The 21,169-nt window shown below is 26.2% G+C and overlaps 1 protein-coding gene and 3 long non-coding RNA genes across 7 annotated transcripts in view; 2 read left to right on the forward strand and 2 right to left on the reverse strand.

Moving 5' to 3' along the window:
* The window catches only part of Mmp2 (Matrix metalloproteinase 2), a 122,387-nt gene that overhangs the window by 86,032 nt on the left and 15,186 nt on the right, over positions 1–21,169 (forward strand). For all 4 annotated transcript variants that reach the window (XM_086913657.1, XM_086913658.1, XM_086913659.1 and 1 more), the window contains 2 exons: positions 14,586–14,732; positions 19,365–19,507. In XM_086913657.1, the coding sequence (XP_086769783.1) occupies positions 14,586–14,732; positions 19,365–19,507 (290 nt within the window). The remainder of the gene's footprint in view (positions 1–14,585; positions 14,733–19,364; positions 19,508–21,169) is intronic.
* Positions 1,125–3,535, reverse strand: LOC116415542 (uncharacterized). The gene is made up of 2 exons (XR_015293871.1): positions 3,199–3,535; positions 1,125–1,570 (listed from the first exon to the last, which is right to left on the reverse strand). It is a non-coding gene; the product is annotated as an uncharacterized LOC116415542 (long non-coding RNA).
* On the forward strand, positions 6,753–7,620 carry LOC147656772 (uncharacterized). The gene is made up of 2 exons (XR_015293869.1): positions 6,753–7,057; positions 7,128–7,620. It is a non-coding gene; the product is annotated as an uncharacterized LOC147656772 (long non-coding RNA).
* On the reverse strand, positions 18,086–19,357 carry LOC147656773 (uncharacterized). The gene is made up of 2 exons (XR_015293867.1): positions 18,952–19,357; positions 18,086–18,352 (listed from the first exon to the last, which is right to left on the reverse strand). It is a non-coding gene; the product is annotated as an uncharacterized LOC147656773 (long non-coding RNA).

Genomic DNA, 21,169 nt, shown 5'->3' on the forward strand with positions numbered 1-21,169 from the left:
AAATATAATTCAAATGAAAAATTGGCTAATTTAGGAATATTTAACATACATTAAAGCTTGATAAATGTATATATATATATATATATATATATATATATATATATAATTATACATATGTTCTTGTACATTCATTTTGATATATAAAATGCTAATTGAGCATAAATTAAAATTTTTTTGAGAAAAAACATGAAATTAAAGCTTTAATTGAAAATTAATAAAAATTAATTTCTTAAAACAAATTGAAAAATGATTTAAATTAATAAGTTTTCAAGTTTAAGTAATTTTTTGGAAGATAAAAATTGATTGATTATAAATTTTTAATAATTTTTCTTTCCAGATAAATAAATATATATATATTTTAAACTTTTCAAAAACTTCTCATAATCTATAAAATTTTTTACTTTATATTTTATAAAAACTTAATCTATATTTACAAATTTTTCATTTCATTCAATAAATCATTAATAATTTTCGCTTACCGAATAAATAATTGTAGATTTTCTAAAAGTTCATTTCTTTACATATTTTTACATAATCTATAAAAATTTTTCATTGATGATCAAATTCAAAATATTAACGCAATTTAAAAAGTATCGGATTTCTTAAAAATTTATACAAATGTAACTTAAAAAAATCTCTCGTTAGAGGTTATGTTCAAAACATTAATCTAATTGAGAAAGTGTTACAGACCGAGGAATTTACATATGATTATTTCTAACAATCAAATAATGTATTATCAAGTTTCCTTTAATTTTGCATGTTTGTTTTCTTCGATGAAACTCCGGTTGAATGAATTAGCTACGTGTTTGGCGTCGTTAAATTAATTATTCGCCCGTGAAATTTAATAGTCGAAGTTTTCGAACGTGCGTTGTTCCGTTGAGAAAATTGATTTTCGTAATCCTTTCATACTTTCCGCACTCATTTAATCCAATCTCATCGAAGCCGAGAAATGAGAAGCGTTGCACGATATCGTCCGACCGTTTTTTAAGCTTTAATGTAAATATAAAAGAAAAAAAAAAAAAGAAGAAAAGAGGAAAATAAAGATCATTTTTTGGCACGACTATATATATATATATATTACATACAAGAATACAAAAACCTAAAAAATATTAATTTCAAAGAAATTTAATTATTTTAAATAGCATATATTGAATGATATATCAAATAAATCTTTCAAATAAAAAAAATTATAATAATTTATAAATAAATTATTCCAAGAAAAAACAAACAAAAGAAATGAAAATATCGAAAATATCGAAAAAGATTTAAAAATCATTCAGTTTCGTAGGAGAAAAGATCAGCAATTTATCCGTTTAGACAACGTGTTTGTTCTCTCAACTTTTCTATTGAGCTTTCCTTTCCTTTCGAGTAAACTTGTTTATTTCCTCGCTTTCAAGCATGTGCCGGCACTCGGTGCCTTCGTAACTTTCAAACACGCGCGACTCCCAACTTCCGTCTTCGAAACTTACGACATTTTTCTTACGAAAAAGCGTACAATGTTCTTGTAGAAATTGATATTAGTCCGAAGTTAAACACCATAATTTTCTGTAACTTGAAGATCGTATCGTATCTGTAAAAAAAAAATAAAATTATTATTATTATATTAAAGTTATTTTAATTAAAATTTAATTAAAATGATTTTTATTATCCTAAATCAAAAGCTTTTTTGTTTATTATTTATTTTTCTAAATAAATGCTTCTATTTGAAAAGGCTAATAAATAAATTTCATTTACCATTAAAAATTATTACATATTTTTTTTTATATATTTATTTATTTTTATTTTACTTGTTTAAAAAAAATAAAATTATTTAATTTAACAATCGTTTAATTTAAAATTTGAACGACAGAGATAAAAAACAGAAAGAAGCTTATAGAATTAATTTATGAATAGCATTTCTCGTAATGAGAGGGTCCAGTGCAAATTACTTCAAAGACAATGAAATCGTTGATGATTTTCAGAAGTTTGAAAGTTTTAAACGACGATAAGGAAAAGTGTCACGTTCAACTCGTTATGCAATTAAAATGAAATTTTCTTTAAAGACTAAATTTATTTTTGATATTTTAAAACTTTGATTTTTAATTTTTTTTAAAAAACGAGATATAAAAAAAGAAAAAAACTAAAAAAAAACAAAAATTCAAATTTTTTCTTAATTATAATTATATCTAATTAACAAGATGTTTTAAAAGTTAATTTTTAAAGAATATTGATATACAAAATATTCGTTCTTGCAATTTTTTTAACGATTTGCAATGGTGCAATAAAAAAATTAAATTAATCAAAAAAAATATCTAATAACTAATTTTAAATTATTACAAAAATAAATAAAATTTATAATTTTAATTAATGAATAATGAGTGCAATTAAATTACAGAAACTCGTTGATTCATTATAATTTTTTTAAATACATAAAAAAGAATTGAATGATTTCTTTACTCTAAATCAGAATCGAATCATCTATTTCCAAGAGAAAAATTAATTTGCAATTTTACGAGATTCGATTGGGACTTCTGTATATAACGACCTGTCACTCGTTTGGTTCATCAATTTTCGCATCGATCACTTTATCTACTTGTCAATCCATTCCATTTATCTACCCGATTGTCTGTCCATCACTCTCGATCAATTTATCATTTGTTTCGTCAAACGGTAAATCGAGGAAGATTTGAATCTCTATTATTCCGTCTAGTTTACAACTGACAAGAGTTTCATTTTATTAATTTATTGATATTTGAAAATATTTATATTTTTGAAAACATTCGTAATTTGCTAATAATTATATTTAAATTAATAATATATACATATAGTACAAAAAAATATATTTTCTTATAACATACATTTATATTGTTATTAAATATAATGTATTTTATAATGTTCTATTTTTTCTTTCTAATTCTTTTTAAATTAAACTCTTTTTTATTAAATTTAAATTGATATATATTTTTTTAAATTTTAAATCATTGATTTTTAAAACATAAATTATCTATCCATTTTTATAGGTTAGCTTTCAATATTCGGCATTACGATATTTATCATATATCATATATTATTATATATTATATTATTTATTATATATTTATTATATATTTTTTGTTACATTGTTACATTTTCTTAATAATTTTTTTCGAATATAAATATTCGAAAGGATCATTTAAAAAAGTTTCATATTTTAAGAGAAAACAAAGTAAAATACTTAACGAGATTTATCGAGCAAAAGAATTTTATTAGTTCCTGCATAAGAATGTTTAACTTGAAACTTCTTGGCACAGTTTTGTTTTAATTTCATATATTCTATCATAAACTTTGTTCTAATTTCCATTCAAATTAATATATCAGAATTGAATACTAAAAATTGAGAATCATTAGCATAAAATATATATCGAAATAAAACAAAACAAAAATACACAAATTGCAATATCGAAATTAAAATAATAAAATTTCACTCATATCAAGAAATTTTTTCATAGAAACATTGAAAATTTTACACAAAACATCGGCCATTAAACACTTACGACGACACATACTCGACGACAACGACATCTATAGCGAAAACAACGGTATTAATCATATATGTCTCTATATAGATATAAAATTTAATATTATATAATATTGAAAGTTTTCCATTAATACTTCAGAAACTACTAAATATCCTAATTAAAAATTTTATATTTGGAGTCCATGACATCTTTAAATTTTCAAAATCCATTCAATTATTTTACTTCTAATGTTTTTCTTGCTTCTAACCTATTCAAAATTTCCACCACTAATACAGATCGATTATAAAATAATCAAAAAAAGAAAATTAAGAAAAATGTCAAGGCAATCACGAACGGAGATCATTATAGTCGTCAGTGTAGCCAGTGTTCGTCTTCTGGCTCGTTAAACTCGTTGAAACGCGACGACATCGATTCAATTTTCATCGCGGTCATTTCAACCCGAACGAGTCAGATTCCGTAAACCAGATTCGCCGTTCACGATCGAAATCGGTTGTTTCATGGCGGCCAGTTTCCACGTAGCTCTCTTCAATTGGGTTTTCCCGGAAAACCTGTTGGGAAATTCCACCGTAGGAGGAACGGATTTATGGGCGATGCGTGCTACTGAATTTCCTCTTCTCTTGGATCCGACCAAACAAAAAGGGATGCGAACCGTAGCCAGCCCACGATAACTGAGAATTAGCAGAGCCTTGGAAATGAAACTAACATGAAAAACGGAATTGCTTCGTTTCAAAAGTTTTCTCCTACGTTTCCATTTTTATTATTTAACTATTTTTTTCTTTTTCTTTTTTATTTGTTTTTTGGTATGCTATTGTTGGTTATTGAATTTTTGGTTATTAGAAGAAATTTAGTAGTGAGAATGAGAGTGAGAAAATACTTTTTAAGTATAATATTTTCTATTTTCTCTACTGATGGATATCTATTACATAAGTATGGCAAGGATTAAAGTAAATCAAATAAATATTTTTTATATGAAAAGAATATAGGAAATTATAGAGAAATGTGTATATAGTAATTATCTAACTTACATCCTATTAAAAATTAGATTAGATTATGTTATACATAAACATAATAAGATTTAATTACGTTTTATTCTTTTCTAATTATCATTTCCTGTATAATATACTGGATTTTTCAATTTTAATTTTCAAAAATGCGTTATAATTTTCAAAAGAATTCATTGAAAAAATTCATTCCAAATATAGTTATAAATATTTACTTTCGGATTATTTTGTTAAATTATTTTACTATTCATATATGTACCATTTTTATTGTTGTTTTAATTAATGAAATAATTCTATAAAAAGTTTCAAAAAATTCATTTTTATGAAACAAGTCATTAGCGTTTCATGAATTCACAAAGTTATGAACGTTGGCAGTAATTCTACAAATTTAACAAGTCATTGCTGTATACAGTGCAAATTAGTACAGAAATAACAACTATTCATTGTACGTCTATTTAACAAGCAATGCTATCGCAACAATCAATTACTTTTTCATGAAACATGTAGTAGTTTCAAAACGATAAAATATATGTGATACATCATATGAATTTTACAAAACAATTATACTAAAATTCATTAAAAAATAAAATAATTACAAAATTTATATTTCATCAATTATATACTTTGATATATATATATATATCATTAAATAATTATTCTATGTTACAATTAATTCCTTTAGTTTCTCTATTTAATGAAATTTATGCTAATTATTATTATTGTTGTTGCTGCATACGCTGTGTTCCATCTACTGATAAATATATTTTGAGTTCATTAAGTGAACCATTTGGAATAATGTTGACGTTTCTCTTTGTGATTATATATAGAATAATAATAAATGATATTTAGAAGTGTATCATATGTTAAATAACAATAATAAATAAATTTAATTCTATGTAAATTGAATTTCAACTCTTAAACTATTTCATTATTAAACTATTACAAATTACAAGAAAAATAAAACATTGATAATTATCAAATTTCTTTTTTATAAATTTAATTTAAATTTAAATAATATAAAATAATATTTTTATAAAGAAAATATTAATTTTTCAAAAATTTTAATTTTAATAAAATTTCTTAACCTTTTCCCCGATTGAGTTTAATACTTAATGTATTATGATAACAGAAAAACAATGATACTAACTTATAATTAATGTCGGAAAACTAATATATACTATTCACTATTCATAGAATGAACTAGTATAACACAGTAAAATATAACGTTAATATATATTTCTTTAATTTTTGTCCATGTGTGTGAAATAATGCAGAAAATATTGTCTGTAACGTCTTTGCATAATAGATTCTGGAGGAATTCGCCAACATGACCAATGTGCTAATTAATTCTGCAAGCTATCCCATTCGCGATCCGTGACCAGCATACGCTTAGCTACTCATTATGAGACCAATGTAAACGTAGAGAAATTGTTTCATAAAAATCATATTCCTTTTTTAATTGTGATAAAAATAATAATTTAAATAATATCAAGATATTAATTTTTATAGATGAGAAAGAACTAATTACAAAATTTTACTGCTTTTTTTTTTTATAATTTTTAGACAGAATGTTTATATCTTTATAATATATCTTTATAATATAGAATTTATCTATTCTATTTCTTTACATATATATATATATATATATTTATAAAAATATAAATCCACATAAACATAAAATCATAAAATCACGAATCAAAAAAGATAAATTCAATTAGATCAACTACAATTTTTCACGAATGAGGTTAAGGAGTTCTCATATGTCGTATAGACTGCTAATATAATAGATCACCCATATGCGCGATAAACAGTCTTTGTCAATATCAGGTGCTTTGTCGAACACAGGATCCCCGATATTCTGTAGTTGCTCGATGTCACGGACCGGTTCACTCGATCCTCCAGAATTCTGCGAGTGTCGAGGCTCGTCGTTGACACCGAAGGTATAGAGCGTCGAATGCCACTCGGCTACGGGACGGCTCTCTATAATCTGTCGATCACACAGACTTCGGGGCCAAAGCTTCGAGAGCTTTTTAGCTGCGATTCGAGTGATTGGATTCGTGGTCGAGGGAATGCGAATCGGTCGAATAGCCAATGAGTGGAGAGTGGGGAAAATGGCGAGGGATATTCATCGCAGAGGTACCGTGTATGTGATCGTAAAAACATCAAATAATGAAATAAGAACTATTTTTACTGCCCTCTGGATAAGACAAGTAGAAACGTTAGAAATTTGAACATTTATGAGAATCTTGCAATTGACCGCGATTTCGCTGTTTATCATTGTGAAGTGTTTTATTAGTTTTTTGTGTTTATAATCAAGTTTTAATTTTGTATTGAATTGTAGATTGTTAATGATGATTCGAATTTGACGAAGTTAAAATAATGAAATTTTATTGGTTTTGTTGCATAAATTTGGCTTGAAGATTCAAGTAGAATAGATTCGAAAGGTTTTATTGTACGAGTTTGAATTGAATTTGAGAGGTTAGATTCGAGAGATTCGAATAGTTCAATAAATTGTGAATTTTTCGTTGTAAATCAGTGACATTTTCATATTTTAAAAAGGTTATACCATTTATTTCAAGTTAAATTAGATTTAGGTAAGTAAAGTGTTAAGAAAAAATTTTTTCATTAGTTTATCAGATTTCTGTCAATCTGTTGCACATGTCTCTTTACGATTGGCGAAGTAAATCGATCTCCATGGACTTGGCCACCGTGAAAAAACTCACGTTGCTATTGGAAATCTACGTCGAATACCAATTCTGCAATCGCATGCACACAATGTTTTCCGTTTCGTGGCGAAACGCAGTGCAACAGTTTATAGAATTTCTCCCGGAATTGGAAATAGGACTTGTTTCGCGTGATGTCGCTGAAACAGTTTCCTCTTGATGCTTATTCGACCAAGACAAAACGATAACGGAATGTGGTTTTGTTGGAAAATTTCAATCGACAAAAGACATTCAACTATCTGTTTGATATTTCGTTTAACGTGACAAATTAGTATGTTAAATTTTTCTTATTTTATTCAGAAATTCAGATTATGTCTTTCGTTAATTTTCGTACAATCTTTGGAAAAAATATAAAGAATAAAAAAATATGAAAATAAATTCATTGAAATATTCTCAATATTTATATACCATTTACAAATTATTTTTTAGAATAATAAAAGAAAAATAATAAAAATTATAAAATAGAATTTCCAAATAATTATTTATTTATATTTAATAAACGTAAAATTTGCATGAAATTATTTATTAATTACAATATGTAACATATTGGATACTTCAACAGTGTAGAAATATAGAATTAATGAAAATTTGAACAATGGATACATCACGAATGTAAAGTTATTACAAGTCACTGAATTTCAATTACTTTGCTTAGTGATATAACAGAAACTTGGAACGTAATTTCTATGAATGAACTTTTGCAAGCAATTGTGAATTATATAGAAATTATATATTATATAGAAATGATGTAAAATCTTATCTTCCTTTCATCGTAATTTTGAAAATTAAATGAGAAATTTAAAATATTCCTATTATTATCTAAAATTATATTTAATTATTTAAAAAAAACTTTTATTTTTTAACTTTTTTTTTTTTTTAATTTTAATTTTTTTCTTGAAATACTATCTTATTCTAGGACATATAAATATGAGATATATATATATTATTATTAGAGATTATTATTAGAGATGTATTATTATATATTTTCTTTCTCTTATTTTCGTTTTTAATAAAAAAATTAATAAAAAAGTTTATTATTTTCATTCTGTATCACTGAATAATATATAATTTATATAATGAGTAAAACAACATTAAAAAAATTTTCCATCAAAATGTATAAAATATCATTTTTACATTTATATCATGTATTCATTATACTCCATGTGTGATTGATTTAAAATTTATAATATATTTAATATAATATATTAAATAGTCAAAGATATCTAAATTTCAATTTCTTTCCATAAAATTAATTTAAAATGATATCATTAACTTATCTTATTTATAATATCGCGTTTTATACAAATGAATTTTTCGGTTTATTTCGTTTTTCTTTTTTTTTTTTGCTTCTTATTTATCGCACATCGTGTATAATCCGTATAATCAGAGAAACGCAAATTTTGCGATAGAAAAGAAGAGCACAGAACAGAAAATTAATATCACAGCGTGATGTATTGTTTCATTTTCTACTTTATTTCCTTCGTTCCAATTCGTGCGAGCTTATGAACGCTCGACCATTTTGTTTCGCAGCACGATTTCAATTCACTCTTTCGTTTTGCTCATTATTACTGAATTCATACGTTGTTTCCCTAGTTTCAAAAAGAGAGTTCATCTTCCTGTCGCCGTACTCCATAGTTTTATCATTATCTTTTTTTTTTGTTAACTAATGCCAAATTTTATTTTTCGTAAAATTATAAATTTCGTATATATTATAATAATAAATAAATTAATATAAAAATAATAATAAATATATTTAGAAATTGACAATTTACATGTTCTTTTCAAAGTTTGCATGAGAATGCTGTAAAAAAGATATAGAATATAATAAATTTTTTCTTATCTTTTTCTTTTAGATTTATTTTGTATTGCAAATTTTAAAAAAAATTTTTTTCATTTTTTCAAGAAAAGAATTAATTATTGAAAAAAAACTTGTATCTATTAAAAATATTTTTTAAGATTAATAACTAAAAATAAGATGTAAATGAAAATAAAATAAAATAATTAAAAATTTCATAAATAAATGTGACATAATAATTATCTTATGAAAATTTTTTAATTTTCAAAATTGTTTGCGAAATATAATTATAGAAGTTATAGAATATGAGTTATAGTTTATAGAATATAAATTCATTAATGTAAAACACATTGATATTAACGTTATTAACGATATTAATTAATCCTGTCATCATATTGTTCTCAAATCTGAACTTATCAAGTGGCAATAAGAATATTTCTTTTGTTATCAAATGTTTTTTTCACCACTTGGGTATATTTCGCGCGTACATAAAACCACAAAAGTAAGAAAGAAAAAACTCGCAAGTGCGCATCTCATTGTTCTTGCGATCCCATTTTCTTCCTTTTTTTTTTTCGTCTTTTCTTTTTTCTTCCCCCCCCCCTCCCCCCTTTTTTCTTTTTTTCCTTTTTTTTTTCATGGTGAAGACACGTCGAAGATGAAAAGGAGAGAAAGCTTGCGAGAAATATTCCACAAAGGAAAATTATTTTCTTCTTTTCTTTTTTATGTGATCATCGTCGAATCGGACATTTTAATTATGGACTTATTTAAAATCGTTTTTATACTCCCATTCCCTCTACAATTTTTAAATGACTGCTAGAAGATAAGAAACATATTATTAGAAGAGAATAGAATTATAAATATTTTATATAAATATCCTATCATTTTAATTTTGTACAATTAAAGATAAAATTTGCGGATAAAAGTGCAAAGTTTTACGATCTTATTAAAATATAATCTTTGACTCAAACAAAACAATTTCGCTCAAGTATCTCGTTTTCTTAATTATGAATTTTCTAAATTATTTGGCCTTCCTCTACATTTTTAATGCAAATTTTATTGTTAATCAAATTATAAAACATTCTTTCAAAAAATTAAAAAAAAAATTAATTATTTATAAAAGATAATAATTAATCTATATATATATAAGTTAGATTAGGTTCATAATCTTTAATGTAGAGGTTTTAATCATATAGAAAGAACAAGATAAGGGTCTAAACGATGAAGAAAGTTTGTTTTATAGTTGAAATATAAACTTCTTTTTTATTATGTAATTACTTCATAAAAATTTTCATACAGTTTGTCGTTGGAGATTGATTGTTACTTCGCTATAGCAAGATGTATTGCAATTTTCGCGTTTACTGTGTTCATATCCATCTCGTCACATCTTAGCAACTCGTTTCAAACTTTCATTATGTCAGTCTTTTTTCAGTCCTCCTTTGATCACGTTGATGCAGCCACGTGCTCTTTATATCTCTCATCGCTTTTTTTTTTTTTTATCTTTTATGTAACATATCTGAAATTTGTGCTTTCGTTTGACGTCCTTTCGTTATATTTAGAATTTTTAATTGTACGTATGAGTTCTTTCAAACTTGATCAACTCTATTTTCTAAAAAATTTTCTTCATTTCAAACGTATTTTCTTCAATACAACGTTTATTCGTATATTATGTTCTTCTCGCTACATTTTTGAAGGTCATTCTCATTTGGACTCAGTGAAGCAGATAATTTCACATCAAAACAATCATAAATTTCTTTAAATGTTTTAAACTGACAGTTCTAAAACATTTAAAAGAACTGAGAAAAAATTTCACTACTTGCGTTTCTATATGTTCGTCATTGTCTATAAAAATAAAACGAGCTTAAATTTCATCTCTTCAGCAACGGTATTGCTGAAGTATATATAAATACTGTATAATACCTATTCGTGACCAATTTTAAGTTGTTGAGTTTATAATGAATAAATAATGCATGATGATAATAACGAATGTAAAATTATTAACGTATATTTTTAATGTAACTAGAAAACAATTTATCTATATTTCATAACCTATATAATAACATTACTTTTTATACTTTTTATAAGCATAACAATTCGAAAAAATTTAGAAAAATTTATATCCCTAAGTTAAGCAATTTAATATTCCTTAAAAAATAAGTTTACATAGTTAAATAATTTTTATATTCCCTTCAATGCGTCTATTCGTTCGTACTAAAACATTCGTGCGAAATATCTTAACCTTCGTTATTCAGTTGAGAAAGTCTAACCTTCATTACGTTTTCGATATCCAAGTTTGTCCTTGTTTTCATCCAATTTCTTTGTAAAGTTGGACCTTGAAAGAAACATTTTGATCAGGATTTAGCGATCGTGGAACACTGAAACGCAATGCGCCGTTGTGTCTCGACATGTCGACTCGGAAAGGCACATAACTGCGTATCTGCATTGCCCGCGGCCCTCCGTGTCAGCTTTTTAGTCTTTCACTCCCATGTACACGAAAAGGGCGAAACTACCATTCGAAATTCGCCAAGCTACAATGCCCAGGTGTTCAGACAAGAAAAGCGAATAAACCCGGTTCACTTCGATGAATAGAGATTCGTTCTCTCAACTCTGTTTCGCTTCTTCCTTCCTAATAATCTTTCCGTTGATTCCTTCTTCTAATTAGCTTTCGATGGATTCATGAATGGGTTTAATTAACGACCAACTTATTCGTGATTCATCTTCTTAAAATTAAAATCGAAATAGATTTTAATTTGGATCTAAGGACAAATAGATTGAAGAAAATCTTAAATTTATGAAATAACAATATATATATATATATAATAATGGGTATATAAAATATTTTTTGTGAATGAATAGTCGTTTCGAATTGTTTACCGTATATATACGCTTTATATCTACGCAGAAGTAAATTCACGTTAGCGATATATGTAAATGTATATATATATATATATATATACTTCTATTGTATAGAATGTCAAGGCTCACTCGTGTGGTAGAACCAAGAAGATGATGGTCTTTCTTCACCAACATCTGAATTATTGATTAACAACATCATCATTTCTGAATTATTGATTAAATACAGGTTGTTTCTCTAAAATTTTCTTTAAATTTTTCTCTGAAATAGAAACAATGGAATATTTCCTGAAATATGTTGATTTTATATTTTTTAACACGTTATCAAATTTTATCGATTTCTCTTTTCGTTTACTATTATTAAAGCATAATATATAGATATACATTCTCATCTATTATTCGAACATATGCTGCTTTTTGCACACTAATGATTCAAATAATATGAATAAAATATTTAAAAAAGAAAATTATTTTTGATGACAAAAAGGAATAAAAAGTGATTAAATAACTTAATATTAATTATTTACGAACAGATAATTTGATAATTATTAATAATTATTTGAAATTATAAGATCTTTTTATAGATTATGTCTTGAAATAGATAAACTATGAGGCAATTAAAATAGCGGTCGCATTTTTATTTAACCTAATTAATAAATCATTAAAAAATAATATTCCTCGTTCTATTATTATTATATTTATTGCTATATAAAATATAGGAGTATTATATTTAAATAAATAAGGAAAAACGATTAATCAAAAATATTTGATCACAAATTGAGAACCGTTGTTTTAACTTAATATCTCGAAATGTTATCTCGAGTCTTATTATCTGAACTATTTCGAAACTTCCGAACCAATTATCCAGTCGAGAAACTCGAGCATACTTGAACACTTCGTACTTCTTTTTTTTTGATTTCTTTTATCAATATATAATATTTATTACTTATAAATAATCAATAAAATCTTCGATCAATATTTTTAAATCGAGCGAGTTTTATAAACGCGTGATGCGTAGAAATAAAAATGTTATCGTTTCCAACATCAGCGATTTCTATCGATCCTGATTAGTGGTTGATGGAAACGTTTTACAAGATAAATTGTTTTTGTCGTGGTTAAACCCCGGTCACGCCGAGTTAAATGAGGGGATTATTGCCGTTGATTAAGAGCAACGCTGATTGCGAAAATTACAACGCGCATTCAAGTCTTTGTTTTTACTGTTAACATGAACACTTGAATTTATTAAATTAAAATCAATTATTAACTATTATATTTTTTTCTATCAAAAAAAAAAACACATTTTTATAATAAATGTAATAAATAACACTATTCCTTTAATAAGGAATTTCCTAAAAAATTTCTAGAAAAGTTAGCCAATCGACAAACTAATCGAGTAAAGATCATTATTTTAAAAGATCACTCTTTCTAATAAATATATATAATATAACTTTGCTTCGAATCTTTCAATTGAATCAGATCATCGATTGATCGATCAATTCCAAATCAGAAATATACCTAAATTATTTAATCCTTCCGTTTTTTTATCGGTTTTTTTTTTAACGATTGAAAAGATGAATCCAGCGATACGATGCTTGCCATAAAGATAGATCGATCCATCTATAAGGCAAACAGTCTGCGCGATGTGTAATCCTTTTAGGGGATGCTTCAGGCATCGCCTGTTTGCACGTTCTTGAAATGTTCTCGTTTAAAAGCCGGATGATGTTAATTATCTAAGCGGGGTGTACATGTAGTAGGGGGTTGCAGTTTAAAGGTTGGTTTTTATAGCTTGCGTCGTTAGCGTCGCGGGTATCAGAGGATATCCGGTTTCGGTCGATTAAGGGGGTCCATATATCGCTGAATGATCCAACTAATTAATTGCTTAACCTTTCGAGCTTGAAACGTATATTTCTTATAACGACTCGTTAATATTCGCGTCTTTCGTAACGCGGTACGAAATTTATGTAGAATTAATCTTTTTTTTTTTTCTTTCAAAGAATGATACGTCTTAAGTTATTTCAAGGGCATGTATTGTAAGGATCATTGAATTTATCAGTGATGTTCAATTATAAATTAAAAATAATTCAGGGAAGTTGAAACTAAGTACTACCACACTGACTGCTCACATTTTTTACTGAATATAAAGAAAATAGAATGTCGTCTAAAGTATTACGCTTTTTTTTTATTTTTTTTAAGTAATTCAAAAATTAAAAAAAAAAGAAAAAGAATAAATAATTCTAATCTTCTTTTGAACACTTATACTTTTCAAAAATTCTCTCGATTTATCGAGTTTTTACAATTAGAAGAAACTTTTCCACTTTTATCTACGCCTAATCGGAGACTGCGTTCCACCGGCTCGGTTCCTGATTTCCCACAAAGTGGAACATAATTCCAGTAATTTCGCGAAATTTCCGCGTTTCGTCGATGCAACAGCGGTTCGCTCCCCCCCCTCCCCTTATTACTTTCCTTTCCACTCGGGAATAATTTAGCTAATTTCCTAAAGCCTCATCCCGCTTCGACAACGATTGAATCGTCTTCCTTTTCACCGTTCTCTCGCCGGAAACATTTCCTCCGGTTTGCCGGCGTGGTTATCGGATCGAAGGCATCTCTCGAGGAGGGCCGATAAAGAGAGCGGACAAAAGCGTCGCCCGCCGCCGATCGATTTTTCGCCGGATTCTCGTAACGATTCTCCTTTCCTTCTTTCCTTTTCTTCTTGTTACAGCCTGAGAACCGAGCAACCGAGTGGTCTCGACACGGGCGGCGTTCGCTTCGAGCTGAGCAGAGCCCTCGATCTGTGGGCGAGGAACTCGAAACTCACCTTTCAGGAAGTTAACAGCGACAGAGCGGATATTCTGGTTTACTTTCATCGGTGAGTTATCTTTTCTTTCTTTCTTTCTTTCTTTCTTTTTTTACAAATCTATTAATTTTAAATGATAATTGGTAGATAACGATTGGTAGTGGACAGTAATTGTTACAATTTGTGAGTACGATATATTTTGTGTATATGTATTACTTTTATTAAGATGGGATACAAAGTTGAAAATTTTACGATTATTAACAGGATAGGATTGCATTTAAATTGGTAAAATGTTCCGAATTTAATGCTAATTAATTTTTTACCGTTTGAAACTTAAAATAAATTTGCTCGGAATAACAACTTGATAAATAATTTATATTTATTGCAAAAATCCCATTTGTCAAATTTTTTTAAAAATTTTGTGAAGTATTGATTGTTTATTCGTTTCGAGTCTTGGTGAAATTATATAATTCAATGATAATTTAATTGTGGAATAATGAAATTGTTGTATATCTATGATTACCATCACGCTGGAGAATAGGCAAAATACTTTTAACTTTATTCGGTTCACAACGTTTCCATCCAATTTATACGTTCCATTGAGATATTAACACAAGTATTATTGAGATATCAATAATACTGACGCGAATCAGGATGATAATTTGAATCCCTCTATAAAAGTTGAAGGGAGAAAACAAAGAGAGGGGAAATAATGTGAGCGGACAAAGGGCGGGATCAATAGCTCGATTCACGGGCCTCCTTGTTATCGGGAAATTTATCGCAATGACGCAACTGGAAATGAGAGTACGATTAAACGGAAGGGGTTTATTTAAAATCTGCTATTTGCGCGAATTGTTCCGCGGCCATGAAAGTTACGTATTGGTTGGGCGCGTTATACGCTTGTGAAATGTCTGGATATAAAAAGAAACGATAAAATAAAAAAAAGAATGTTCAATTTAAATAAGATTTAAAATTATAGTTTATATCATGGTCAGGATCAGTTTACACATAAATTGTAATATCGTAAATTAATTGTAATTAATTATCAAGTGACAAATTATAGGTTATGAATTTCTTAAAATTGTATAATTTTATATTGGAATTATATTGGATATAAAAAGAAACGATAAAATAAGAAAAAGAATGTTCAATTTAAATAGGATTTAAAATTATAGTTTATATCATGGTCAGGATCAGTTTACACATAAATTGTAATATCGTAAATTAATTGTAATTAATTATCAAGTGACAAATTATAGGTTATGAATAGGTTTCTTAAAATTGTATAATCTTATATTGGAATTATATTGGATATAAAAAGAAACGATAAAATAAAAAAAAGAATGTTCAATTTAAATAGGATTTAAAATTATAGTTTATATCATGGTCAGGATCAGTTTACACATAAATTGTAATATCGTAAATTAATTGTAATTAACTATCAACTGACAAATTATAGGTTATGAATAGGTTTCTTAAAATTGTATAATTTTATATTGGAATTATATTGGATATAAAAAGAAACGATAAAATAAGAAAAAGAGTGTTCAATTTAAATAGGATTTAAAATTATAGTTTATATCATGGTCAGGATCACTTTACACATAAATTGTAATATCGTAAATTAATTGTAATTAATTATCAAGTGACAAATTATAGGTTATGAATAGGTTTCTTAAAATTGTATAATTTTATATTGGAATTATATTGGATATAAAAAGAAACGATAAAATAAAAAAAAGAATATTCAATTTAAATAGGATTTAAAATTATATTTTATATCATGGTCAGGATCAGTTTACACATAAATTGTAATATCGTAAATTAATTGTAATTAATTATCGAGTGACAAATTATAGGTTATGAATAGGTTTCTTAAAATTATATAATTTTATATTGAGTGGAATATAAAAAGAAACGAAAAAGAAAAAGAAAGAAGAGAGAAGTATTTAATTTGCACTAATTTAAATTATTGAATTGTTGTAATATTATAAATTAATTATAATTAATTATCAAGTGATAAATTATAGGTTATGAACTCGTAGATTTCTTGAAATTATATAATTTTATTCCGAATAGGGATAAAATAGAATAAATTTTTTTTATTTCATTGTTCGAATCTGTTCTACTTGTATTGGAAAATTTATTAAAATATTATTAGATAGCAATTTATTGTACGTGTCAAGTTTTTTGATATATGAAGATATATCACTTGACATATTTTGCATCTTCAAAGTAAATCATTTTTCTGCTCTAAAGTTATATAATTATTTTGCAAAAAAAGTCTCGATTATGTCCTCGATTCGATTTCGATCGAGTTTCCAATACTTCGCGATATAAAAAATATTTAAAAAAATTTTATTGTAAATGAAGGAAAACTATTAAAATATTGATAATTATTAAATGAAATGAAACTAATTTTTAATAATGTGTGAAATTAAATAAATATTTTATTTTATAAAGAAGAGTACATTATTCCAATATATCGGTTTCATGTATATGTTAGATATTTACATTGTATAAAACTCATTTATCTAACTCATTGGTTTTCCTATAGTTCGTAAGTGACGAGAAACTGTTATATAATGCATACCTAATTTGTGTGCAACATCTCGCATATAGCATCTGTGACGCATATCAGACTGCGCTAAAGTCTTCAACCGATTATCGATCATGTTCATGTCGGTAGCATAGTTTGTTTCGAAAGTTCATGTATCTTGATCAACGTTTCTTTTTACAACAAGTTATAACTTTTCTTCATTAGATTATCGATATCACTTATTTTTGATAGATGTAAATTTTATAAAAAGTTTAATCTATCAATTATATCGTATAATTGATATAATAAATAATTTCTATTCTTCGTTCTTTATTACAAATGTTGAAATTCAATAATTAAAAGTAAGTTTTTAATTTTAATAAATAATTAATTTAATAATTATTTTATAATTGTATTTAATTTTATCGTTAAACTTGAAAATAAAATTTTCTGTCGAATGTTCTCTTGATATCACTAACCGGAATAAGCAGACCGTCTTTGTAATTCTCTCGGGATTGTAATGCTCAAATTAATTCTATTGTTACACGTTTCGATTCTGACTATTGTATGTCAAATTAATATCGGAGAACCGATTCTATTAGCACAAACAAGTATTGGAATTAAATGATCGCAAAAGATTAAACTTTGCCTGAGAAAGTAATAATATTCGTATTATCACTTTAATTTATATTATTTACTTTAATACTTTTTCTTAAGAATTATTTTTTCGTTTCGATAATTAGAAAATATATATAATGTTGCACTATTTTTCATTTATAATTGATCATTTCTCAAAAAGAATAATTATTATTCTTTTCTTTTTAAATAAAAAGTAAAGATTTGAATATTTATAATTAATAATTTCTAAATAATATTTGCATACAAATTTAGGTTATCTTTTCTTTAATATTCCAAAAATATCATTTGTATTTCTTTGATTCTAAAAGTTTTGAAATTTATCACAATACTACAAATTAATTTTGAATTAAGATACCAAGAAAGAAGAAGAAAGGAAAGAAAAGAATGATTCGCTTTCTTGATTAGCCATCCGAATGGTGCGATATCAGTGGCGTATCGGCTGTCTAGATAATCGACGAGTGCTCGTGAATGGAATTTAATTACGGCCCATGGTATGGCATATCTCGTTCCAGTTCTGTAGAAAAGGCAAATTAAACGAACCGCAAAACTAAGCGATAGATTGTGCATTATATGTCGAAATACCATGAGAAATTAAAGATATAATGTCTAAATAAACAACAGATAGCACATGAAATATTTTGTGATGTGAAAGTATATATAACCAAATTTCTTTGTTAAAATAAAATTCCAATATATCTAATTCCAATATTATTTTTATTTATATTTCTGATTAATATTTGTTTATTAAATTTTATTGTGAAATAAAATTTTGTATGATTATTATATCTTATTATTATATCAAATTATATGAATTATATATCATTTAGAAATTTAAAGAAGTGTTTCATTCTGGATCTGCTAGAGGGATTCAACAGCAGCACCATCTAGATTGTTCATATTCTAGACACCATGATAGTAATGGCATCTTAAATTAGAGAGTGCGTTTGTGGAGACGGTTAAGTGAATGCTTGTGAAAATTGTTTTTTGATGTGAATTTCTCTAGTGACAAATATAGAAGAAACGCTACAGTATGAAACAAATGAAGGTAATTCTATCATAAATTGTATAATTATAATTAACCAATGATGAATTTCATCATATAAATATACTTACGTGTATATATAAAACTATATAGTATTGAGAGGTTAAATATACGAACTATTTGTCATGGACAAATTTTATGATCAATTTGCTTCAAGACTCAAATATCAGATTACTTTTTTTGCAATAAAAAGTACTATTTTTCGATCCGAAAACACAAATAATACTGTCTGTTGTCGAAAATTCTCTCTTCATAACGTGAAAATTGTCCAAGATACATTGGTTCAATTTCGACACATACCAATCGACAAACGTGTCATTTATATCTATATTTACGAAACAATTGATATGAAAAATTTAAATAAAGTCGCGATTAAGAGATGATAGGATTTTTATTTGGATTAATATTATTGATGAAATTTTATAATTAATATTATAATTATATATAATATCGACACTAATACTGATATTCTGTTTTGTTTCAGTGGTTATCATGGAGATGGATATCCATTCGATGGCAGAGGCCAAATTCTAGCACACGCATTCTTTCCTGGCAGAGATCGAGGAGGAGATGTACATTTTGATGAGGAAGAAATATGGTTGTTGCAGGGCGACAACAATGAAGAAGGTAAAAAAATATATTTAATATATTACATTTTCTCTTTTAATATATAATCAATAAGTTTATCATTATACAAAATGATTTTTAAAATAAAATAAAAATATTTTCAATAAAAATTTTATATCTTTAGATAAAATTATATTATTTCTAAACAAAAAACGATAAAAAGTTTGAATTAAATTGTTAATTAAAGCCAAATATGTCATATACTGTTTTTATATTCTATTAAATTCGTAAATCCGATGAAACCATAACTCTTTAATTCGGAATATCTATTGAAATCGAGAAGTTAATAATGAAATTTCAAACTAACGATTCAAACTCGTTCAAATATTAAAAAGTAAATACGATCTTTCTAGAATTATCCTCGGTCGGTAACAATAAATCGTGAAATTTAAACCTGGATTTTATAACAGTGACGAGAGGGAGACATAAGAGAAAAGTTTAGAGGGATTCGCAGACAAAAAGAAAAGATTCGTGAACCGAGAAATTTTCGCAAGAGAAATCGAGCCCTTCTCGCTTTTTGGCAATTCGCCAATTCGGTCACCTCGTGACCGAAAGAAGAAATAAGGGGATGACGATGGAAAGCGTTTCTCTATTCCACCATGTTGCCTTATCGCTATTCTCGATCGATAACATCGCTTATCGTTTTCTAGAGTTTCTAGAATCTAAGAACATATTAATTTAACGATAAATTCTTGTTGAAAAATCGCTTATCGAAAACTTTAAAATATTTCTTTCTTCTTAAAATGAAGTATTGTAAAATTTTCGTTCTATTTTTTGAAAATGAAATTGTAAATTAAACTTGCTTTTTATTAAACTAAATTTATTTTCTTATTAAAATTCAGAATTTATCGATATTTGCCAATATTTTTTAATTTTTTTTAGAAATTAGTGAAATTAATGATATAAATATTCGATATAACATAGCACGATTAATAGGAGAACTGAACGACGTAGGTGAATAACAGGATAATTATGTTAATGGAAACTATGCAAGGCTAGAAGAGAATGAGAGCTAAGCCAGAATTATTAACGAGGCCAATCGGAATTACACCAATCACCTATCGAAATTGGACTACGTGTAATAATCTGCGATATAGGAAATAGATGGTCGATTCTGATTAACCTTTTTTGATTTTCTTTCTATACTCGTGATATCACTTAACAATAACTCGATTATGAATTCGAATTTAATGACAGGAATTATTATTATTATCTAAGCTTTGAGAAAATATTTTTATTTGATAAATTGAAAAACTTTATTGCTTTTTTTTATTTTATATTCTAAACTTAAACTTCAAAATATTTTTATACTAGTAATTAATAATGTGATAATCGGACAACACATTCAGGAAATTGTATGAATTTACTTCCATGTAATTGGATTCAGAATTATACTCTCATCTCGAGAATCATTGGCGAAATTGTTTGTTCTCGCTTCACTTTGATTATTCCTGTTGTGTGCATTGCATTGCGTTCACATGTATCGTGAAAGAGAGATTTATCCTGTATTTGCTTATATTGGTATTTTTAAATTGATTTGTTGAAAGAAAAACAACACTAGTTTTAAGATACCATGATGTTTCAACAAAAATTTAATTATAGCTATATATTTTACTTATATCTTAATCTAATCTTTAAGAAAAGTAAAAATTTTAATTTTCA

The sequence above is a fragment of the Apis florea genome, unplaced genomic scaffold (assembly GCF_048593485.1).
Source record: "Apis florea isolate Af1SG1 unplaced genomic scaffold, ASM4859348v1 contig_3496_pilon, whole genome shotgun sequence".
NCBI lineage: Eukaryota > Metazoa > Arthropoda > Insecta > Hymenoptera > Apidae > Apis > Apis florea.